Source organism: Camelus dromedarius, chromosome 5 (genome assembly GCF_036321535.1).
Source record: "Camelus dromedarius isolate mCamDro1 chromosome 5, mCamDro1.pat, whole genome shotgun sequence".
In the NCBI taxonomy this organism is placed as follows: Eukaryota; Metazoa; Chordata; class Mammalia; order Artiodactyla; family Camelidae; genus Camelus; species Camelus dromedarius.
In genome coordinates this window covers 69,907,173-69,932,356 of record NC_087440.1, presented here as the reverse complement: position 1 = coordinate 69,932,356, position 25,184 = coordinate 69,907,173, and the positions used below count along the sequence as shown (strand labels likewise).

The 25,184-nt window shown below is 41.2% G+C and overlaps 1 protein-coding gene and 1 long non-coding RNA gene across 2 annotated transcripts; one reads left to right on the top strand and one right to left on the bottom strand.

Annotated features, from left to right (window-relative positions):
- The first annotated feature begins 1,819 nt into the window (after positions 1 to 1,819).
- On the top strand, positions 1,820 to 9,508 carry PROX2 (prospero homeobox 2). The gene is made up of 5 exons (XM_010976497.3): positions 1,820 to 3,214; positions 4,292 to 4,303; positions 7,143 to 7,244; positions 7,658 to 7,852; positions 9,323 to 9,508. Exons 1-5 carry the CDS (start codon positions 1,898 to 1,900, stop codon positions 9,506 to 9,508), a joined length of 1,812 nt encoding a protein of 603 aa, XP_010974799.3. The 5' UTR covers positions 1,820 to 1,897.
- LOC135321327 (uncharacterized) lies at positions 7,230 to 24,085 on the bottom strand. The gene is made up of 3 exons (XR_010381034.1): positions 22,447 to 24,085; positions 21,145 to 21,370; positions 7,230 to 9,408 (listed from the first exon to the last, which is right to left on the bottom strand). It is a non-coding gene; the product is annotated as an uncharacterized LOC135321327 (long non-coding RNA).
- Between the last annotated feature and the right edge of the window lie 1,099 nt (positions 24,086 to 25,184).

Here is a 25,184-nt window from a genome sequence, read left to right as displayed (position 1 = left end):
AGTTAAATGTTTCTCCAAGAGGTGATAAACCATCCAAACTATTGGCAATAACAAATTCTTTAACTTATATTAATTGGGCAAGTCATTTATTTTTATTTTAGTAATTGACAAATGTCTTACTCAAAGCCAGAATCTTCTAATTATGCTGACCTGAGAACCTAGCCTTCTTTCAGTGGCATTTCCCCCTTGAGGGCACTGCAGTTGCCACCGCCACCCGCCTTCTTCCCTGGCGCTTGGCCACGGAGAGCTTGTGTTGAGTGTCTGCCAGTTGCCCGTCAGCTCAGTTGGAGACTGCAGTCAAGTCTGCAGACTAGAACCCACTGGCTACAGAAGAGCTGAGACTTCCTGAAGCAAAGAATTCCAAGTAAGCTTCAGGATGAAAGTGGGAAGAGGAAAGCAATCTCTCTCCTGCCAGCATTTGTACAAAAGAAACAATAGAGAGTGGAAATTTGTAGAGGGAAAAAAAATCACTTAAGCCTTTCTAGGAAAGCTGCTTATGCACAGAGAAGTCAGGCTCTTATGCAGGTCTTTTCATCTTTGGGGACACAGCTAAAGTGTGATTGCGTCAGAAGATTTGGAATCTTACTAGCTGAGAGCCACTCTTAGCCTTGCTGAGCCTTGGTTTCCTAATCTATAAAATGGGAGAATTACAACGGAGAATTCACCTCTATGAAGAGGACTCTCAAGGTTGGAGTGAGGTGAAACGAGGTAACGTGCACGAATGTTTCATAACCTTATACCTGCTACCAGAAGCCTCCTAATTCAAGTACAGCGTACTCGGATATTCACAGAAATAAAACAGCTTCACGCAGCCTTTCCTAACATAGCTCCTACCTTCTCCCCATCCCTGCATCCCAGTTTCCAATACCTTACTGTGCTTTTTCCTCCATCACAGTTATCATGACCTGAAAATGTACTTACTTATTCTTTCTTCCCTTGCTAGACAGCCAGCTCCGTGAGAGCAAGACTCTGCCGTCTTGTTCACCATTGACTCTCCAAGTGCCCAGAAGAAGGCTTGATGTTATAGTAGGTGCTTAATAAGTAGCTGTGAAATGTTGAAAGATGAATGCATGATCTGATTCTTCCAGGAACAAGACAGCGTAGGGCTCCAGCTGCTAGTTCTCAAACTTTAGTTTGCTTGTTTCAAAGGCAGATGCCCTGCCCCAGTACAGAGGGATTCTGAGTAAGTGGGACTGGTGGGCCTACTGAATTTGCTATTTTTAACAGGGTGATTCTGTTGCAGATAGTTACTCTTAATCAAGACAAATCTTGTTCTGACTCCAGCCTGACACTTAACCAACTGTATGACTTTAGGGAGGTAAATTCTTAACTCCTCTGAGCCTATTTCCTTATCTGTAAAATACGAATGACAATATTCCCACAGGGCTGTTATGAGAATTAAATTCAGTAAAGGATGTAAAGTTCCTGGCACAGTACCAGTTATGCAGTTAGCTGCCATTATTTTTATTATTACAGATTGGCTTATTGTTCTGCCCTGGCAGGAGAAGAGCTTTCCTCCTTGGAGGAATGATCTTGGAAATCTCCTGAAAGTGTGGTCTGGACCAATGGCATCACCTGGGAGCTGGTTAGGAACACAGAATCTCTGCCTCACCCCAGACCTGCTGAGTCAGAATCTGCATTTTAACAAGATTTCAAGGTAATTTGTTCACACATACAAGCACCGCTCCAAGTCACATGTACTGTTTTCTCCCATCTCTAATTTCAGAGTCTGCCCAGGGGATGGGTAAGCCCTGGCATCCCAGAGTCTGAATCCTTCTCCGTGAAGAGGAGGAACCCCCAGCTCACTCCAGGTGCACCTCCAGCTGAGGACATCAGGAGGGATCCTCTCACGGAAGCTGATTAGCAGCCACTGAGCAAGGGCCTGCGGAGCCAGGGGATGGATCCAAACTCCAGCTTGCATTCTCCTCCATCCCAGGCCTGCTTGCACCTGGCACAACCTTGTATAGAAGATGGAAGAAGCCCATCCCCCCGAGAGCAGGGCAGAGACTCCCCGTTCCTCTGGAGACAGGTCCCCAGTTCTAGCATTGCCGACCCTGACTGGTTTTGGGATGAACACATCCAGGCAAAGAGGGCCAGAGTAGAGACCATTGTCCGAGGCATGAGTGTCTCCCCTAACCCTCTGGTGTTGCCAGGCAACACCCCAGCCAGGGACAGCCTGTGCTGTCCAGAGAAGTCCCGGGAGCGGAAGAGGAAGCAGAGCCTTCCCGTGCAGCAAGGCCCCCTGAAGCCAGGCCCTGCTGGGGACCGGGGCAGCAGGAAGGGGGGCCCTTGGGTGAGAGAACAGCTTCACCTGCTGAAGCAACAGCTGAGACACCTGCAAGAGCACATCCTACAGGCTGCTGGGCCCAGGGCCACAGCTCAGGGCCCAGGAGGCTCTGAGACGGGAAGGGGCCCTCTGGGGGTAAAGCAGAGGAATGGCTGGGGGTCTAGGCCCTGGGGGGTGGACAGCGACCAACACCAGGGTTCCAACAGGGGCCTCTCGGCGGCAGAGGAACACAGAGTGTGTGAGGGCAAAACCCAGTCTGAAGAAGCCAGGTTCCTTTCTTCTGGAGCAGGGGCTTTGCTGGAGATTCTGAAGAAAGAACTGACTGGAGCAATATCGCAGGCTGTGGACTCAGTATTACAAAAGGTGCTATTGAATCCACCGGGCCCCCTGACGCAGCCAGGCGGAGGCTTCCAGAGGCTGGTGCCGGATGGCAAAAGTGGGCCCTGCCCTCCTGAGGGAGGTGCCTGTAAAGACCCACTTCCTCTGGCTGCCTTGCCCACGAGGGCCCAGCCACGGGCAGGGCTTCCACTGGGAACCTTATCTCTGGCCAAACCTCTAGATCCTCCCAACTACCCTGTCTCTCCACGAATGATCCCCAAACCCTATCAGGGGCCCCCAGCAAACTGTCCTTTGGCTGTGCCTCCTCACAGTCAGGAAGGCCAGGTGCTCACCCAGCTACTGGGCCATGGACCCAGAGGCCACTGGCACGGCAGTCTCTCCCAGGACTCATCTCCCCAGAGTCAGCCTTCCTCAGAGGTGGCCCTGCGACCTTGGGGAGCTGCCAAAATGCGACCACTGGCTTTGAGGCAGCAGCAGTGCCCCTGGCCTTTCACGTCCACCTGTCTGGAAAGACTGCCCCTTATTCCCTCGGTGAAGACGGAGCAGGATGGCCTGCAGGCTGTCACGAATGCACTTCCTTTCTCTTCAGTCCACATATCCTTTACTAGTAATGGAAGTTCTTGTCACAGCCCAGAGAAACAGGATCTCTGGACAACGAGGGGAGGCGGGGACAAATAACTTCCTGGTGGAGGAACAGCGCTGCTCCCCAGGGGTCTTCTGAACACTGCTTCTGGGCCTTCCTCCCCGTGGCTCACATTTGTCAGGTTCCTGGGAAAGTGGTGCTCACACTTTAAGGATGCTGGGAGGGTTCCTTTACCTTCTTCCGTGACACCTTAGATTATACCACTGCTGACTTACTCCTTTGGGTGTTTGTTTTTAAACTGAAATGGATTCCCGAAATACAACAAATACCCTATGGAATGAAGAACCCCATCATTTGGTTGTCAGCTGCCCATACACCTTGGCAGAGGGGGTCAAAGGAATGGCCTCCCCTGAGGCATGGCTCCTGGAACCTCTTGGCTGTACAGGCAAAAGGCCTGCACTGAGTACATAATTCATGGGGAAGATATGAGAGACCAGAAACTTCTAGGGCAGTTGGGAAAGGGGAAGTTTTCTTCAGGGACTAGACTGGAGGCAGCTGAAAGGGGTTGGAAGGCTTCAGTTTAAGGAATAGCTTCTTAGCTGCTGCTGAGAAGGAGAGAGCCTGGGGCTATAGGCATGTGGGGAGAGAGGAGGCCCCCGTGGGGAAGGCTGCAGGGCCCAGGGTGGTCTGCAGGGGTCTGAATCTTTTTGCATCATCTTTGCAACCCTTAGGCAGACCCCACTCTTAAACAGTTTTTTCCCAGAGTAACTCTCCCTTAGGATATTAATCGCTGTTGAATTAGAAGAAAAAGTAGCTTGGATAAATACTTGGTTAGTTTCATTATTGCAGGACTTCTCAGAGCCTTTAACATGCTGAAGTCCCATGTAAAGCTCTAAAAGGAGAACATATGTAGCCCTAAACTCATATGACCAAAGAACTCTTTTGCAACAAACATCTTGTAGGACTAAAGTTCCTGAGATTATAATGTATTTTGGATGATGCTTTTTGTGAGCTGAGCTCATGCTGCTGCTTCTCATGGACAGCCTTGAATCAAGGCTCCAGAGGTCAGTGTGTCTGTGGAGTCGCACATCCAGGTGTGAAGTCGTCCTCTACCTGGCAAGCCGTAGTGAGGGCAGCAGGGTGGTGTGGAACCAGCTCACTGCCACACCAGGGCTGGCTCTTGTGTCTTAAATGCTATGAGCGCCCCCTGCTGGTCATGAGTATTGGAAACACTCTCAAAGCTCGGTTGCGGCTGGGTGCTTCCCTGGCAGGCAATGAGCAACTACGAAACCAATGCTAAGAGCACCTCACCAGCCACCAGTGCCTCTTCAGGCAGTAGACATAGAGATATCAACATAGAAGTTTTCTTGTCAAGTGATAGCCCTGTGGGAGAAAAGCTATCTGTCTGGGCCTTTAATAAGAGGCCACTGGATAAGATTCCCAGTCAGAGTCAGGCAGTGATGGAAGAACATTGGAAATTCAGTCCTCATAGATTCTTTGCTTCCCTTGTAAGGGATGTGCTGCTATTTCTCAAGTGCCTCCTGTGTGCCAGGTCCTGCCTCGTAAAATGAGGATTGGGCTCGGAGAGCTTCAGGAGGTTTCGGGGCCCATCCACAGGGCCTGGCTGCCCGGGTCAGGTGCTTGGCTACCTTTGCAATGATTTGGGGACCCCAGGCAGCATCCTGGCCCCAATTATTCCCTCATTACTGCCAACATCCCAGCATTAGAGATTTATCCCTCTGGGCCACAAAAGCCACCTAAGCATAAGATGATTTGAAGTGTAAAAGAAGTTCACATTCACATGACATCCCTGTGAAACAGGTAAGGCAGGTGTGACAATGAGACAGTAATGAGAGGAGCATTTACTACACATCTTCTCCGAGGCAGGCACTGCTGCCAGCATTTCCCATGTGAGGGCTCGCCATCACCTAGCCACAATTCTGAAAGTCAGAACCCTCTGAAAATCCCTATGATTTCTTTGATTCCCCTAAGGTTGATGGGAAACTTTCTTGGTCACAAAACCTGACCTGCAATGATAGCAGACTATTTATGGGATCTCATTTAGTATAATTAGTCACTGATTTTGCTAGGAGAACATTAAACTATTGGATTAGAAGATTGCCACAGACCCTGCTGTGGTCATATACTAATGTGTCATACATGCACAATATTGCCCTTATAAAATAACAAGGATTCTGAAACTTGAACTCCATTTGGCTCAGTGTTTCAGATAAGGGATTGTGGGCCTGTGTTATCTCACAATCCTCAAGCATTCACTCTAGAACAGCATCAGAGAGGCAGGGACAGAGAAGCAAACTAACTCACCCAAAGTCACAAGACAGGGCCAGGATTCAAACCCAGCATCTGACTGCTGAACACAAGCTTCAACCACTACAGTCTACAGTTCAGAAATGAGGCACAGAGAAGGTAAGTGACCCAAAGTCACACAGGGAATAGGTGGCAAAATTATTATCTGAAACTGGGTCTGTGGACTCCCAATCCAGGATTCTTTCCACAGCATTTCTGAACCTGTAAGAAGGATAAGACATAGGGCCAATGAGGCAGGGGCCAGGGGGCCTCCTGGGCAGCAGTCTGGTTGCCTGGGCCAGCTATAAGTGTAAGCAGTCAGCTTCAGCTAAACCGACATATCCTACTAAGAAGAGGGGGAAGGTATAGCTCAGTGGCAGAGTGCATACCTAGCATGCACAGGGTCCTGGGTTCAAGACCAATACGTCCACTAATAATAGATACAAACCAAAATAAATAAAAACCTAATTACCCCCTCCCCCTAAAAAAAAAGAAGTCTTAATTGTCCTAAAGCTTCAGCTCTCAGGCCTGAGCTCCAAGGTTACTCTGTATAATGCTTCTCACCCAGCCCTTGGATTGTTTCTGGGAATGCTAAATGTTCTGGTGTAAGAATCTTTACGTCCCTCCCACCCTGGGGCTAGGTTTTCACACCACAGCCCCCTGCTCTCTTTGAAGGGAAAGAAATCTGTTCCCAGAGTGAGGAATGGGTTGGTATAGAATTTCCATATTTGTGTATGGATTAAGGTTAACCATTTAATCACTCACTCCTTCTTTCAGCCAACAAACATTTATTGAGCACCTACTCTGTTCCCAGCACTGGGCTAGGCATGTGGAATACAAAGATGAAAAGATAAGGTCCTTGCCCTCAAAGAGCTCACAGCCTAAATGGGGACACAAACATGCAATAAAAATTCCAATAACGTCATTGTTACAAAAGAGGTTTATACAAAGAGCCTTGATAGCCCAGGGTAAAGAAGGCCTAATTCAGCAAGGAGAGGTTTCCAAGAGGAGGGAACATCTGAGCTGAGACAAGAAGGGTGAGGGAAAGTTCTGCCAGGCAAACGGAGAACAGGAGGTGCAGCCCAGCAGTTCAAGCTTCTTGAACCAAAGCAAACTGTGATCTGGTGCTCAGTCTGGTTAGATGCTTGTTGGCTCAACACTGCAAGGGCAGTGATGAGAGCCAGGATGCAGGCCATCTAGTCGACTCCTCTCATTTTGCAGCTGAGGAAGCTGAGGCAGAGAGGGGAAGTAAATCTTCACTTTGGATTTCGAAATGGTTTATCTGGGAGAGAGCTGCTGTCTCTTCTCACCCTATTGTGAAAGCACACATACAAGTACAACAAACTGTATCTGATATCACATATGCCTCAGAACTTTTACACTTCCGAGTGTTGTTAAAATTCTGCACTTTTACTGTACATACATGGTATTCGGCATCTGGAAAGAAAAAGCTTATCTGATCATACTTGCTGGAGACAAAAAATGGAACAGACACACCATTCAACCAAAAAAAAAAAAAAAAACAAACAGAAACCATAAGGAACAGGGTAATTCACTATTTGGATAACTTGACAAAATTATGTGATAAACTGGTGTTAGTTTTCCTTGACACTGGGATAAATCCAGGAGGGCCTCAATCCGGGTCACTTGAAGAAGGCCAAACTGATGTTTTTCTTCACACGCTATCCCAGCTCCAACCTCCTGAAGGTTTATTTCCCAGATGTTCAGGTAAAGTCCTTCAACTGAGTTTCAGCCTCTGCAAAACTCCCTAGTGGCAGCAGGTTCTTCCCATGTGAGGCAAGGCCTAGGTCAGAATGTGTGCACTGTAGCTCCCCTTCATGTGGATGGAAGCAGTGGCATCTCTGGCTCCAGGCTGAGATGCTGCCTGTGTGAAAAATCTTCATAAATCTAGGCTATAAAAAACATTTATTTTTTAATGGGCATTTTGGTTAATTCAGATTTTTCTGTGTATAACTGAAAAGGTTTGGAAAATAGCTGTGGCTTCTTTTTTAAAGGAAGCCCTGTTTAATGTCGACAGAAGCCATTCTTGTTAATCCCTGTGTTGAACTGGAAGCTCATAGTTCTGACTCTGAGCACCTCATGGCAAATGTCTGACTTCATGGACCCTGTTGTTTGTACAGTTCAACCGCTGCATTACCTCCCAGATGATCAAGTGGTTCAGCAACTTTCGTGAGTTTTTCTATATCCAAATGGAGAAATTTGCCCGGCAAGCAATTTCAGATGGTGTCACAAATCCCAAAATGCTGGTGGTTCTCCGCGACTCAGAACTTTTTCGAACTCTCAATATGCACTATAACAAGGGGAATGACTTTGAGGTAAGACCATGTACTTGGGCCCCATGGGTTCTGATGAGTGCCTTCCCTTGGTGATCGGAGTTTTAGAAAAGATCCCCTTCCATGTCTGTCCTTACATCACTGAGAGCCAGGGCAGCCTAGGGCTAATCTCTGTACCACCCATGAAGATTACAGCCACCACATCTCTCAGGCAACAGGTGGATGCCACAAACTGAGTATACACCCACTCTTTATTCAGAAATGTAGCCAGAGGTCAGGTGCTATGCCATTTCGACAATACTCTGCAATGGTTACGTAGCTTTGATATTTTCGCCTTAGTGCCAGGAGGCCCAGGACTAAGTGCTGGGCTCAGCTGCAGCACCTAGTCTTGGCCTAGGTTTTCTCTACAACCATTTCTGTTCTTTCCATCAGTTGGTTCTTATCTTTATTCTCCCCACCGGTTTTATCTGTGGGCCCTCCATGGCGAGTCATCTCAAATCCTTTCTGGAAATAACAGACAATACACAAGTTTCTCGGTCCTTTGGGGATCTCTATGAAGGCACACTGGTGGCACCTTAGAGGTAAAGCATCAGTAGAGGGTGAGCAAGTGGCTTAATTTCGTTGGTGAGAAGCTGTAATCTCCTGTGTGTGGCTGACAGCTGTTAGGCTGGCATCTTCTTCTGTGGGTGCTAGGTGAGTCTGGTCACTGACTACACTTCCCTCTTCTCGCCTTTCTCACTTGACTGTGATCACAAACAGCAGTGTATTGATACCTCCAAGAGAGGGAAGAACTGTCGGCATCCACTGATCAGATGCTCCATCAGAGTATGTTTGGAAACCTAAGCCTACCTGCAGGGAAAATGGACCATGCCTCCTTTGTGAGGCTCTTGGGGATCAAGGCTTGTGGGTGGGGGGCAGTGCTCCCACATCTTTCCAGGTTGGGGTGGTCATTTAGCATGCAGTGGTGGCAAACCCCGGGCCAGGCTGGATCTGGAAGCCCTGTGGGATGTCCTGTTGTTAATGGTGCTAGTTTGGGTGAGGTCCTGGGGCTCTGGAAGCAGGAATGATTCCAAGTCTTTCAAATTCAGCCCCAAAAGATGGTGCAATGAGGTATGACAGTGGTAAGATTGAGGGCAGTCCTTTCCACCTTAGGCACTGAGGAAAAGAATACTAAAAACCTCTTTTGAACACAGATCTCATTTCAGTCAGAGTCAGAGTTTCCCACTTACTAAAACCATCACCCATTAGTGGAATCAGCTACTTCTACAAAGGCAGTGTCCCTAATATGCTTTCTTTCATGGCTATCTCATCAGTACCATCATTTTAAGGTTTGTATTTGATGAAGGAGCAAAGGATTCCTGGGGCTGTAAAAATCAGGGGCCAGCAGAGCAGGGATGCTCTTATCAGCCCACCACCCAAGGAACAGGCAGCATCAGGCAGTGAAGTCTGTATGGTGCCAGGACTTCATAGCTTCACGTCTTTTCTTCTTTGTGGGTCTCTTTGGGAATGCAGGCCCCAGACTGCTTCTTGGAAATAGCAAGCTTGACATTACAGGAGTTCTTCAGGGCTGTCTCGGCAGGCAAAGACTCAGATCCTTCCTGGAAGAAACCCATTTATAAAGTTATTTCGAAACTGGACAGTGACATTCCAGAGATATTCAAATCTTCCAGCTATCCCCAGGAGCTGTTTCGGAATTAAGACAAAGTGAGGAGTGACTGGCCTGGGTTTCCAGGGTTTGTCTTAACTGGCAGTCAGCACAGCTGCAATTATATAAAAAGGGCATGAGAAACCCCTCAAATAGGTACTATTACCATTTTTGATCATTTAGATCATTTATTTCCTTTTCCAGAGTTATCAGAGGTTTAATATTAACTATAAAATATTGCAAAAGGAACACAACAGTTTGGAACCAGAAGACTTAAATCTCCACTCATCTCCAGGTATCATGACCCTAGGAACCTGCAGGTGTCTTTACATCTATAAAATGAGGTTGTAAGGAAATGTGAAATGTTACCACACAAATGTTATTTTTTTCCCCTTCAGCTTTCAGATAAGGTTATCGCATTTGGGGTTTTTACAAATTGCTGTTTTTAGTTACCTATTTATCAAGCTCCACCTATTTGCAAGACACTTTCAAATACACTACCTTTCAGCTTTTTACCCTGAAAAGTAGATACTATCTTCATTAAAAAAATAACCAAACAGAAATTTTAGAACTGTGAAGTAAGTCACTAAAGGCTCTGAGGCTGGGACATTTGGGTTGGTAGTGGTGGTCAGGAGTGTGAAGAACCCACGACCTTCTGATGCCAGGCTGGGTGCAGACCCCCTGATGCTGCTGCCCATGCTCTCACACAGGCCAGCATCCCCAGTGAGCATCCAGCACTGATGTGGCACTACCTTCTGGCAATCCCTGCCCAGCACTTAGGAGTGCTTCATTACCAGGATGTCCACTGATTATTCTAGCAAGCCCAACACAAACTTTCTGTAGGAATTGAGTGTTGCTATATATTCACATCTGTCTGCTAGAAGAGTTAACTAGCTGGATAACCCAAATAGTCTCTAGCTGACCAATGCAATTAATGCCCCAACCTCCTATGTGCAGAAGAAACTGAACTTCAGACTATGAAAGCTAGAAAAGGCCTTTGGGGCTTAGCTGGCCCGCCCTGCTTAAATGAGGAAGGAGAAATTGAAGCCCAGGCGGGAGGCTTTCCACAGACTGTGCACAGCCTCAAAGATGAACAGCGGAACTGGGCCAAAGACAGCATCACACACAGAAACGGAAATTCTGCTGCTCCTTAAAGACATTACAGATCATGGTCTATCTTTCACAGATAAAGGAATTCATGCAAACAGTTTTTTCCCTACTGGCCCAACACAAACTGTGACTTGCTCTGAGCATATAGGCAGGACGTCTGCAAAGCTGAGTAACTGCATCTAGCTTCCAAGCTAGTCAGAATCAAGTTTTTGAAAGCATTGCCTAAGATGGGCAGGTGGAGTGTGCGTCACACAGAGCTCGAACTCTGCCGCTCTAACTGAGGGGTGTCTGGGGCTTCATTAGCTCACTCGTTCCCATCCACATGAAACATGTTTCCATATTCAGCTACCCCACTTCCTTGACTGGAAGTGGGCTGGATCAGATGAGATAAAATCTCATCTATTCAACTACTGCTAGATGTACCAACATAAAAAGGTAGGAAAGACGACTTTCTTTTGAATTTTCCCTCACCCCAAACAGCTAAGAGGAAAAAGAAAACAAACATACTCAGCCCAAACCAGTCTTTTCAAGTTGTTTTAAGGTTATTTTCAAGTGTCCTTCAATACATCCAACTGTACTCAGATGATCTTTGCCCTATTTCCTCCTACAATGTTCCCATTACAAAAATGAAGGACTCTGCCAAATCCAAATTTTTAAAAGCAGGCAAGCACTGAGTACTCTGAGCAAGGGCAACCAGTTATCTGTTTGGAGACTGGCGAACCCACTGTCCAAAGTGACATCACATATTTAAGACATTCATGGGATAATTCCAAGTTCACACAATTACCCAATGTAGAGCAGCCATTTTCTGTCCCAAACCTGAAATTCATTAGTGTGTGTTTCAAACACTGAGCCAAGCCACCTCCAGGGCAGTGAACCTTATCCCAGGACCAATTAGATGAAACGCTCAAGCTCAAATTGAAAACACTTGTGTACTGCAGTCTTTCCAGGAAGTGTTCTCTAACCACTGAACTAAACACAGAAGAATGTATAAATATATATGCTCTGCCAACAGAAGAATTCTATTTTATTATATTTTCCTGTTTCTACCAAGTATGGTGGGAACACAGTCAGAGTTGGTTCTTGTATTCTTTCAGCAGTCACAGTATTGCCAAAGGTCATGTTATTCTTTCCATCAAGGTGTATGTGGGCACTATTCTCTTCCAAATTAGACACGTTCAGTGTCTGGTCAAATACTGCATAATTGTCTAATCCTTCGCTGATGGACAATAGAGCCTGGATTATGGTTTATGATGATGACACTGTTGAGGAGACAATGTCCAAATATCAATTAAATGCAGGCAGTTAACTGGCATTCCATGCAGGAAAAGGTTCATTTGGGACCTTTATTTCAAACACGATTTCATTTAGTATACACAGTTCCAAACTGGATTCATACGGTGAAGAAGCCAAAGACATCTCCTAGGTGTATAAGCGGTACATGAACCATTTCCTTTCCATCAGAGAAAGGGCAAACATACATGGTGGAGATAGCACGCACTCTTTAGTAAAGTTCTGCACCCCAGACCCATGGAGGTCCACTTTTTAAAAATTATCTTTGTTTTAATGATGAAATGTAGAATCCTCAGAAGAAATTAATAATTTAAAATAAGACTTCCGTAATAACATAACACGTGCCTTTAGAAAATATTTCTTTTTAAAATCTTTACAAAATTTGTTGAAATTTTAGTAACCAGTTTCCTGGATGAAGTCTTATATTTTCTAAATGTTCATAATCTTTGATTCTAGCTCTTTTCTTTATAGTTTTGTTCTGTCAAACACATCAAACATAGTTTGATGATGCATGTATTCAAAACAAAATAGAAATTTTAAAAACCTGTTGATATTTTTACACAGGCTCTATTAGGTATTTGTATAGATTTCACATAATGTAAGGTCATTTTTCTCAGGACTGAGGAAATCAAAAAAAAAAAGAAATAGAATGATGGGTGGGAAAGAGATAAAGTTATAGTTCTTTCAGGCTGATAAGTAAATTATATGCATTTGTATTTGAAAAGTGCTCTATAATTTTTAACAATTGCTTTAGGACTTGATGCTTTGGGGGAAAAGATAAGCTTGTGACAATGTAACAAGTATAATACTTCTCAAGAGTGTATAAAAATATCCTTGGTCAGATTTAAGTATATACAACACGCTGTAAAGAATGAGCTCTGGTTACCTATGTGAAAGCATTAATAATGCATTCTATGTCTCTGCCACAGATCACGGTACCCACATTTAAAAATATGTACAAAGTACTCACCTGTGGAAAAAGATAATTCATGAAAAGAGTATTTTTCATGGGTGTACAATTCCTACAGACCGAGAAGAAGCTCTTTCAGAATATATAAACCCAAACCGTACAACCACGTGCCCAGGAGTTGAATGCTCATTCATGTTTTTTAAGAAAACCAGATGCTGAGCCCCAGAGGAAGAAGGGAATACCTGATGAAATGTTGAGAGCAGGTACAGACAATGAAAACAGTACAAGAACATCCACTCCAAACCTCACCAGTTTTACGTGTCCCTCCACTCACTGAGGAGTCTGCCTCCTCTTTCACCAAGAGCCTTTCGGAGTTACTTTGTTTCTCACAATCTTACCCCTTCACACTCACAAACTCTTGTTTAGTCATTTCTGAGTTCTCCAGAGTTACCCAGCATACAAATATCAGGTCCTAGTCTTCCCTTAGAAAAACCTTTTTCTCCCCACCTTTACAAATTTCTGTGGCTGAAACCCCCATCTCCATGGTAACTGCTTCTGGCTTAGAAAGTTAGCCTTAGGCAAGAGTGTTGTCTCTTCCCTTACTCCCCTCACTTTATCCTCAATTATCTGATCTGCTGCCCTTCTGCCTTCACTTTCCCCCTCAACCGATACCTTTCCTAAGTAGAGCACGGTCAAGTGCATGGGTTCTGGAGGTCTTTTCCTCCCGGCTCAAGCACCTACCAGCTATGGATCTCTGCCAGTTACTTACTCTTTTGGTCACAGCTTTCTCATCTGTAAAAGAGAGTTAATGAAATAGTACCTACCTCATAGTACTGTTCTAAGGTTTAGATAAAATCACACATGTGAAATTCTCAGCACTCCTAGTAAATAGTATGTGCTTAGTAAATATTAGCTTAGTAAATATTGTTACTCAGCAGTCATAAACTGTTAGCAAAATCATGAATTTGTACTGCTTTACAGTGAAGAAGAATCATTTCTAAAGAATGGCACTGATGTGAGACATTACTGATTTAAAAATATTCTGAATTTTGTTATTACTATAACCATGTAGTAACATGCACTAATACCTGTGATGATAACATAAAACTTGGCTTTAAAGTGCTATGTTAATATTTTCTGAGGTAAAGAAAACCCAGCTTAAAAAAAAGTCTTGTGTTATAATCTCTATATGCATCCCTCACTTACTCTTTATAACAATTCTATGTTGATGTGCTTACTTGACACATTACATAACTATTATTGCTATTTGCTAGTTGGTTGCTAAGACATCAACCTGCTTTTTTTTTTCCAAACAGCAATATAATACATTGCATTTTTCTAACCATTAAAAAAATTGAAGTATAGTCAGTTGACAATGTTCTGTCAATTTCTGGTGCAATACATTGCACTTTTGACACCTTTTTAATTATAAACTTAGTGACTCGCGATTTTTCAAAAATTATTCAACTTCTTGTTTTTATCAACTGCTTTTTGGGACACTGTACCAGTGTCCATTGAATAGACTGGTTTTCAGCTTGAATATTTTCCAAATTAAGTTTTGTACAGTTGTTCAAAACTTCTGCTTCTTAAAGAGGCTGGCTCATGGCTTCCTTGATTGGGTGGGTGGGTGGGTGGGGAGAATTTACTGACACAACCCTGATTTTCCTCTCTTAACATTTAAAATCTATGTTGAGAATTACATTTTTATAAAGATAAGCTTGCTTTCTTATTGAAAATAATTTGACCTCTTTTCTGGTTCTTTTCATTTTATAGTTATTAAAGTTGATTATTTTCCTCCTCTGCTCTTTCATGAATGTGGGTAGGTGATTACCTTTTTCAGACTATTTGAGACTCTAAATGTTTTTTGGCTACTGTTTCTGAATAAACTGAACTTTTTCAAAAATCAAGTTTCATAAGACAATAGGATTATCAATTTGATGTTTTGCTGACTTCTCACTCTATTAAATTCCTAACAACAACAACAACAACAACAACAAAAAGAAAACCCCACAATTACATCTGGCAGAATATAATCCTTACAAATACCCTAAAGCTGCTTTTGTTCAAGATTACTGTCTTGGTGTTTAGACACTTCATTTCTCATTATATATCCCATTACTTCGTCAGGGCTTACTGACTCTGGACCAACCAGAACAGACTCCAGAACTCTTCTTTCCTATAGAACTCTCACCAAAAATAGTGTCAGAAATAAGAGTTTCTACAGAAGAGAATGGGATGCAGATATTAGAACAGAACACACATAGTTTTTGCTAGATTGTAGACTTATGAGCAAATTCTGGGAACAGAAAGCTTAATAACACTGGATTTATATTCCTAAACAACCAAGTTTTGATATGCTAGTTGCAAAGATAGTTAAAATCCTCATGCCATGTGAATAGTAGATAATGATTATGTATCCTTAAGCTCTGGAGACAGTAATTACCTAAACAATGTGAGTGAGGCAGATTTTGGTATGTTGACAATGCTTAGAATATGCTATTAAGTGACTGTTTTCATTTCTTTATTATAGAATCATGCCTATTCACTTCAAACATATCAGGGCATTTCTCTTGGAGGTGGACAGTCTTCTCACTGTTTTAGGAACTAGAAAAATGTACTAATTATTGAGCAAATCTCAAATGTTATAAAACTTGGCAGAAAAAGAATTTCCTAACATTCAGCCCACTGCTGTTGTGCCAGAACTGGTGAATTTGCCCCCCAAATTGAGATCAATAACAGACTTGTATATTTTGGGAAAATACTTATCAGTTCATTTCCTTCAAATAAAGTGACCATGATTTACCTCCTCAAGGCATAGTTACTGAGAAACACACCTGTATTGATGATCTCAAGAAAAAAAGATGACCCAAAGCCACTTTTGGTTGCAAAAGCTATGCTACCTACCTACCCTCTCAAAGTGGCAGCCCCCAGCAATATAAAACCCTGAACACAAGTTGGGGATGGGACTACAAGCAAAGTGATTCATTCCACATCCCTTAAGTTCTTTAAAATCCCATATGAAGTACTCTATCATGATTGTGGTGCTAGTTACACAAAGACACCCATGATAAAACTGCATATAACTACACACATTCACTTCAGTGCCTGTAAAACTGGTGAAATCTGAACAAGCTCTGTGGTGTAAATGAATGCCAATTTCTTGGTTCTGATACATAACTCTATTTGTGTAAGATGCTACCACAGGGGAGACTGGGTGATGGATGTATGAGGACTTCTCTCGTGAGGACGTTTTTCCAACTTCCTATGAATCCATAATTATTTCAAAATAAAAAACCCCCATGATCCACATAGAATCAGAATCTTTGAGAAAGGGTTTTATAGAAGGAGTGATGTGCCCTAAGGAAGAAGCAAATAAAAGTACACACCATAGATTACAGTGCTTCTATAAGGACAGTTTTCATTTTGTTAGGGTTTGTTTGGTTTTGTTCTGTTCTGAGTACACAGATAATCAGAACTGTCAGCTAGTTCTGCTCTCAGAACATAGAAAAATAACCTGTCCTGCATGCGCACTGCACTCCTCTTCTGTTTACCCTCCCCAACAACAACTCATTTCTATCTGTGGTTAGGAACCTTCACCACAACTTGAAGGGCTTGGCTTGTTTTCAGACCCAGGGCACATATGTGTGTTAGATTAAAAGACATTTTAAATCTTGGCTTTATTTGTTCCCAATAAGCCAGATTCTTCCTGTGCCCAAGATTCCTTTGGAAACTACATTAACTCTTTCAGGCTAGGTGGACTTTAGTTTTCACTTGAGTTTATTATTACCAAATAGCTTTCTTACACATCCAAATTGTTCTACACTTGCAAAGTTACTGACAGACCAGGGCCTTTGGAAATTGTGATTAAATGAACCTATCTTCACGTGGAGATGAAATAAAATTTAAAATCTCCTTTAGCCTACTGGTTCTCAAACTTGGCTACACATTGGAACTACTGGGGGGCTTTAAAAACTACTGATGCCTGAGTCCCAACTCTAGATTCTGATTTAATTGCTATGAGGTGTAGCCTGAACTTTGGGAGTTTTAACAGATCCCTGGGTAATTCTTATATGCAAAGTTTGATAGCTTTAGCACACTACTCTTCACATGGGAAACTTTCATATTTCACCATTTTTCCAACCATGCATACTTAAAGAAAAGAGTAATCATATGCTTGAGTACTTAGAGAATGTAAGCAACTATTCAGCTAGAACCATACAAATTCTTGGGTTAGGGCCTCCGTTATCAATACTCTTCCCTGACAATAAACTTTGGGAACGCATTTCCGATCTTGTAGAGGCCCTACCAACATACTCAGATACATATTTAGTGAAAGCAGAAGGTGCATATCAAAAACAGGAAATCTCTCTCTCTCTCTACACACACACACACACACACACATGTACATTTTATTTTTTAGAGCCATTTTGGGTTCACAGCAAAACTGAGCAGAAAGTACAGAGATTTCCCATATATATTCCCATAGAGTTCTCTTGGAGTCATACATTCTATGGGCTTGGACAAGTGTATAATGACATGTATCCACTAGATCATACAGAATAGTTTCACTGCCCTAAAATCCCTCCCTTCCTTCTCATTAACTTATAGCAACCACTAATCTTTACTGTCTTTATACTTTTGCCTTTTCCAGAGTGTTATATTGTTGGATTCATACAGTGTGTAGTATTTTAGATTGGCTTCTTTCATTTAGTAACATGCAGTTAAGTTCCCTCCACGTCTTTTGATGGCTTGATAGTTAAATTCTTTTTTGTGCTGAATAATACTCCATTGTCTGGATGTGCTGCAGCTTATCCCTTCACCTACTGAAGGATATCTTGGTTGCTTCCAAATTTGGGCAATTATGAATAGAGCTACTATAAACATCCATGTGCAGGTTATTGTTTTCCCATAGTTTTCAACTTCTTTGGGTAAATAACAAGGAGTGTGATTGCTGGATTGCATGGTACAAATAGTTTACTTTTGTAAAAAACTGCCAAACTGCCTTCCAAAATGGCTGCACCATTTTGCATTCTCATCAGCAATGAATGAGAGTTCCTGTTGCTCCACATCCTCATCAGCATTTGGTGTTGTCAATGTTCTGGATTTTGGCCATTCCAATAGGTGTGTAGCTGTATCTCATTGTTTTAATTTGCATTTCCCTAAAGACATTTGATGTGAAGCATCTTTTGTTTGTAATCTGTATATCTTCTTCAGTGAGGTGTCTGTGAAGGTCTTTGGCCCATTTTTAAATTGGGCTGTTTTCTTATTGTTGAGTTTTAAGAGGTTTTTTTTTTATTTTGAATAATGGCCCTTAATCAGATACATGGTTTGCTAGTTATTTTCTCCCAGCTTGTGGTCTGTCTTTTTATTCTCTTGACCATATCTTCCACAGAGCAGAAATTTTAATTTAAATGAAGTCCAACTTATCAATTCTATCTTCTGTGGGTTACACCTTTGGTGATCTAAAAAGCCACCAAAGCTAAGGTCATCTAGATTTTGTCCTATGTCCTCTTCTAGGAGTTTTATAGTTTTGTGTTTTACATTTAAGTCTGTGATCCACTTTGAGTTAACTTTTGTAAAAGGTATGAGTCTGCTTCTAGATTCACTTATTTGCATGCCAATGTCCAGTTGTTCCAGCACCACTTGTTGAAATACTATCTTTGCTCCATTATATTATCTTTGCTTCTTTGTCAAAGATCAGTTGATTATATTCATGTGAGTCAATTCTGGGCTCTCAATCCTGTTTCACTTATTTATTTTTCTCTGTTCTTTCACCAATACCACACTGTCTTGATTACCATATTTGTACAGTAAGTCTTGAAGTCCAACTTCAAGTAGGTAGTACCAGTCATTCAATTTTGTTCTTCAATATTGTGTTGGCTGCTCTAGCCATATAAACTTTTGCCTCTCCATATAAACTTCAGAATCAGTTTGTAGATATCCACACACACACACACACACACACACACACACACAAAATCAACAAACCTGCTGGATTTTGATTGGAATTACATTGAATCTATAGATCAATTTGTGAAGAATTGGTATCTTGACAATACTGAGTGTTCTTATCCACGAACATGGAATATCTCTGCATTTATTTAATTTCTTTCATCAGAGTGTTTTAGTTTTCCTCATATAGATCTTGTACATATCTTGTTAGATGTATACCCAAGTATTTCATTTTGGGGGGTGCTAATGTAAATGGTATCATTTTAAACTTCAAATTCCACTTGTTTATTGCTGGTACATAGGAAGGCAACTGACTTTTACATAGTAACTTTCTGTATCCTGAAACCTTACTATAATTGCTTCCTAAATCCAGGAGTTTGTTGATTCTTTCTGATTTTCTACAGAGACAGTCACATCTGTGAACAAAATTTCTTCCTTCCAAATCTATATACATTTTGTTTCCTTTACTTGAGTTACTGCATTAACTAGGACATCTGATACAAAGTTGAAAAGCAGTGGTGAGAGGGGACATCCTTGTCTTGTTCCCCATCTGAGTGGGAAAGCTTCAAGTTTCTCACCATTAAGTATGATGAAATACATTCATTGTAGAGTCTTCGGAGATATTCTTTATCAAGTTAAGGAAGTTCCCTTCTATCCCTAGTTTACTGAATGTTTTATCATAAATGCATGTTGGAGTTTGTCAAAAACTTCTTTTATATCGATTGATATTATCATGTGATTTTTCTTTTGGCCTGTTGATGTGATGGGCTATATTAACTGATTTTTTTGGTTGTTGCTGCTGCTCCATTCTATATTAACTTTTTTTGAATGTTGAACCAGTCTTGCATACCTAAGATAGTTCCACTTGGTTGTGGTGTATAATTCTTCTTACACATTGTTGGATTTGATTTGCTAATATTTTGTTGAGAATTTCTGCATTCCTTGAGAGAGATCTATAGTCTGTTTTCTTTTCTTGTAATGTCTTCAGTTTTGACAGTAGGATAATGCTGGCCTCATAGTATAAATTGGGAAGTATTCCCTCTGTTTCTATCGTCTGAATGAGATCACAAAGAATTGGTATAATTTCTTTCTTAAATGTTTGAAATAATTCCTAGTGAACCCAACTGGATTTGGTGTTTTCTGTTTTGGAAGGTTAATAATTATTGATTCAGTTTATTTAACAGATATAGACAGGCCTATTCAAATTGTCTATTTCTTCTAGTATGAGTTTTGGCAGATTGTGTCTTTCAAGTAATTGGTCTGTTTCATCTAGGTTATCAAATTTGTGGGCAAAGAGTTGTTCATAGTATTCCTTTGTTATCCTTTTAATATCCATGGAATCTGCAGTGATGTCTTCTCTTTCATTTCCAATCTTTGTAATTTGTGTAATGAATATTCTTTTAATAAGTTTTAATGCCTAAATAAGTGAACTAGTTTCTTTTAAGAAAAGTGGATATTCCAGACTTCACTAAACAAATACTTTTTTTTCCCCCCAAAAAGGGTACAGTATCAAAACCTACACTTTTCGGGATTATTCAAACTAGTATTAAAGAAAATGTGTGATGTGAGAAGACATTTTCATAGCTCCTGTGGATCCAGTTGTTGTTATTCTAAAGGAAGCAGAGGAAGACTTAGAAAAAAGAACTTCATGATTCTTCTCAACTGAAAATTTAATTTCCCCATCACTGAAACACATCACCCCAAAGCTTACTAATTTTGCACCATGGCTACTACCTTGAATCTATTCTGCTTATCCATCTCAATTTCAAATTGATTCAAAAGGCGGAACTCCAATGAGAGCAGCATATAAAACTAGAATTCTAAAATACCAAAAAAAAATTTCTTTTGATATGCTAAACATTAAGTTAAGACTCTCTCTAAAACACATGTATGGATAATTATTAAGAAGACATGAAAGAAGAAATTGTTTCTCTATGGCCCAGTAATTCAATTCTTCTGTATTTTCCCTGGAAAAGTCCAAAAATATGCCCCCAAAAGGGCATTTATGAGGATGTTCAAAGCAACATTGTTATGACAGTGAAAAATTATCACATATAAGGGAAAACAATCTATGTTAAATACCTACAATGGAATACATATGTACACAGGTATATGTATATATGTATATGACATGTATATGCCTGCAAAATAACATGTAAAAAAATATCACTCATGGAAAAAACAATAAAACTATACCCTTATATAAACACACAAAGGTTTGGAAAGCTGTACTTCAAAATGATAACGGTAACTACCTCTACGATTTTAAGGTGTCTATTGCTCAATGGGAGGTTTTAGTATTATCTGTAATTATTTTTTTTAAATAATGAGAATGAGTTCATATTTTATGGCTGAAATAAATTTGAAAAAGATAATGCCCTAAAACATACTTTAAGAAATCAAACATAGCAAAAGTATACCCACCTTGACACTGACAGGTGCCAACAAAGAAGCTTTAAGGACACACATCTTCTTTCCCCAGTGGAAATGGTAGAAAGTAATGTAGAGTTAAGAGAACATCCTGGTCAAATTCACAACCAAGTATGGATGCTCAGCTGCTCCACTTAACCAAAGGGAATTCTTGCTGTCTTCTTTCCCTGGGACAGGCGTGTGCTATCTCACTGTGCATACACAAGGTGCTTACCTGTATCTTGATAAACGGAGGCATTGGAAGGATGTTATCCAAGAAGGGGGACAGTATACATGCTTTCATGTGAAAGTAAGCAATGGACAAAAATTAACCCACTGCAAATTCAGCACCAGTACATTATGTATTACCATCTGGCTCAATGAAAACAGAATTGCTCATTCTGAAGTATCAGTTAAAAGGTGCTGGTCAAAATATTTTTATATAATCTATGTGATATAACCTGATGTTTCCTTTCCTATACATATCTTCTTTGCAATAACTGTCTTTCAGGATTTGCCATCCCTTATGGTCTATGTCAGAAATCCCAAAATAATGACTGAAATATGTTGCTTCCAGATGTGATTTGTTTTGCCTCCACTGTACTGTCCTCATAGTATTTTGAAATTACTATTTCATACAAAAATCCAGATTTCCACTTTATCTTGTCTGGTAACACTGAGTCTACCTTGCTTTATGGCAACCACTGGCTGGAGAATTGTCTCACTGAGATAGGGCAAGCACTCTGCAACATCCCAGTCCCCACCATGCCCTACTGCCTCCCCAATACTGAGGCTGAGAGTCAGTTGCCAAAATCATTCTGCTTCCACTGTTGTTTTTCTCAGAGTAAAGAAGAAAATTAATTAATATTTGTACTTACACTCCTACCAAAAGCAGGAAAGCTAAAGAGAGCCAGATGTTTTAAGAAAAAATGGGAAAGAGATTTTTCTGAGAATAAAGAATATTCCTATGTCCAATGGCAAAAACATATGTCTCTGACGAAAAAACTTAGCATGCCATTATGAAACTGCTAGCCAATTCTCTCACTTACGATATCTTCCTGTCCATAGCAGGCATTTGAACTTGTGATGCCTGATTTATGTAACACTATGGATATGCTACCAACCAAAAGATACAGAGGCAGTGAAGAAGCAAACGAAAATTGGGGTTTTGTGAATTACATATATATTTACCTCTATGAATTAATTTCACATTTTACACACAATTCTAAATATGCTTGTTGAGCACCAACTATACATAATAGGTATTGCATACTTGGTGTTACAAGGATGGAAGATGAATAATAAAACAGTTCTTACCCTCTAGGAGCTTGCATTTGGAAGTGGGAAGGGATGCGGAAGAAAGAATAGACAGGTGTATAAGTTACTCTCCTAGAAAGGCAAATTAAGAGAAGATTATAGAACAAATATAAGCAAAGCCCCATGAGAGCTGAAGGAGGGGGCAAAACAGCAAAGTTTCAGGAAGAAGGTAGCATGTACAATGGGCCTTTGGATAGTTACAATTTCTAAAGGATGAGATAAAAAGCAGGCAGTAAACCAGGAAATTTCAGGGAGTGCTGAGGGAACAGTAGTCATACAGTGCACTTGCAGTGTTGTGTACACGTGGTAAGAAAAGCAGCAGAGGAAGCTGGAGAAGTAGTTGGGATCATGTTATTGACAGACTTCACTGCCAAGTTGATGCATTTGTCTTTAATAAGGTGAATAATAGGGAACTTCCAAGTGAAGTAGGAATAATACCTGTCATTGGAGCCAAAGCAAATAGGCAAGTTATATTACATAAGAAATTATAAATTATAGAAAACAAAATTACTCTCTGCAAGCTGAGCTTATAGCTCAGATACAAGCTTCCATAAGTTAGCTGCTTCTATAAACATCAATACACACATGGTTTTCTAGAAGAAATCCCACTACTCTCGTACAATAATCCATTCAATGCTCTTGTCAAATTTTCAAGCTTCTGTGATTAAAAAGAGTCTAACAAGTAATAAGTGAGATCCTATGTATACAGCTACTTTATGTTTCTGAGAATTCAAGGAAGATGGTTTCAGAGGCAGTCAAATGAGTCACATTGCTCCTGATAGATATCTTTTGATTAGAATGAATCTCCAGGTCCACAGAACTCAGTCACACACATGCACATGCACACAAGTGCACATGCACACAACATACACTATACTGGAGGATTTGCCATCTAGAACTTGTGAAGAAGGCCATCATAAAGGAGGTGTTCTAGTTAAGGATAATAAAGTGCTGGGTTACAGACCAGGAAAATCAACTTTTAGCCTTGTTTTGCCATCAAGTAACTGAGACTTTGAGCAAGTCACTTCTCTTCTTTCAGCCTCAGAAACCATCTGTAAAACGAAGGGGCTTGACAGGAATGAGCTCTAAGATCTCTTCAACCTCTTATCTAAATGTCAAGTTTCAACTTGGCAGCCTTCCAGTGTGAAATAATAGGGAGTCTGTGTGGGCCAAAGCACTTACAAAAAAACCCAAACAAACCAAATGAAAAAGTTTCTGGTGCTAAAATACTGAAGATCCCACAAAAGAATCCAGTTTTCTTCTCTTGAAAACCCAGAAAACCTGGCAACACAAGACTCCAACTCCCCAGATGGCCACAATCTGCTGTGGCTGAGCAGGTGCTGCTTCCCCTTTAACAGGACCTACCTTGTTCTCCAGTTTGCCAAGTCTCCACCCTCTGCCTCACTCATGTGTTACCTGTCCGACTTTGAATGAGTGACCATTGCCATACACACAGGAGACATCCCTTTTATTTATTCACTGAACAGATATGAGCCATGCACTGAGCTAGATGCTGCAAAAGAAAAAAAAAAACATAAGAAATGCCTAGTGAAGAAATAGGAATTCATTGTTGGAAATAATAAACCTGAGAATGGGATTTCAAGTTAAAGTGGAAGAAATAATTTTAATTCTTCAAATACCATAGGAAAGAATCTAGATTAATACTGTCAGTAACAAGAATGTGAATATTTGATAGAAAGTTCAAGCTTCTTAAGTAGAAGACTCAAAGTCGTCATTCTCTACACCGTAAACTATTAAATCTATAGGCTTTGTGGGATCACAAATGCAAGCTCCTGCTTCAGGCCAAGGGCTGTCTGAAACTGCAGCAGCTCAGCCCCAGTCACGAAGAAGCTCCTTGACGCTGGTCTGATGTGAAAGCAATCGAGCCTGAGAACTGAGATCAGATCAACCTCTGAGGTGCAGAAGCATAAATACCAGGTACAGAGGACAGTGAACCATGGTCTTTAACTCCCAGTCATGTGTGCACAATGAACCATCCATCAGAGACTCTGGCCACTCTAGCCCTCTAAGACGCACCATGGTTCTTTACTTTGTCAGAATCCTATCATTCAGGATTTTCCAGAAAACAAGATTTCTCACTTCATTTCATTTCATTATTGTCATGTCCCTTGACAGTTCACCACTGTGCTGTACTGTGCTGGCTTTTAAGCACCTGTCACCCTCTGAGGAAGTCTATGTCAAGGATGCCATTAGCAGTGTTCCTTCATTGCTAGAAATTAGGCAAGTATAGGAAGCAGCAGAATGATGACAATATAAGAAATTCACAATTTATAAGAGCAAAAGACAGCTTAAATACACATCAATAGAGACCTGGTAAGTTAAGTTATGGTAAAGACATAAAATAAAATACTCTACAGCTGTAAAAGAGAAGTGGGACGGAATGCTACTGAGGAATAAAAAGGAACAAACTACTGATACACATAACAACTTGAATGAATGTCAAAGGAATTACACCAAGTGAAAAAAGCCAAAAAACCAATCCCCAAAGGTTATTACATACTGTATGATTCATTTATATAATATTCCTTAAATGATAAAATTATAGAAATGGAGAATAGATTAGTGTTTGCCAAGGGTTAGAGATGAGGGGTGGGAGTGGGAGGAAGATAGGGGCGGATACACAAACCTACAGGTTTGATAAAACTATACAGAAACAAACCCACACAATATATATACTCCATGCCACAAGAAGAACTGAAATACAGGTGAATTTCAAA

Bases quoted from the DNA above. Each gene is read 5' to 3' on its own strand.
- PROX2 (XM_010976497.3), top strand. From the start codon at position 1,898: ATGGATCCAAACTCCAGCTTGCATTCTCCTCCATCCCAGGCCTGCTTG. The intron at 7,245-7,657 runs GTAAAGTCCTTC...TTGTTTGTACAG, and splicing joins TTTATTTCCCAGATGTTCAG to TTCAACCGCTGCATTACCTC. The intron at 7,853-9,322 runs GTAAGACCATGT...TTGGGAATGCAG, and splicing joins ACAAGGGGAATGACTTTGAG to GCCCCAGACTGCTTCTTGGA.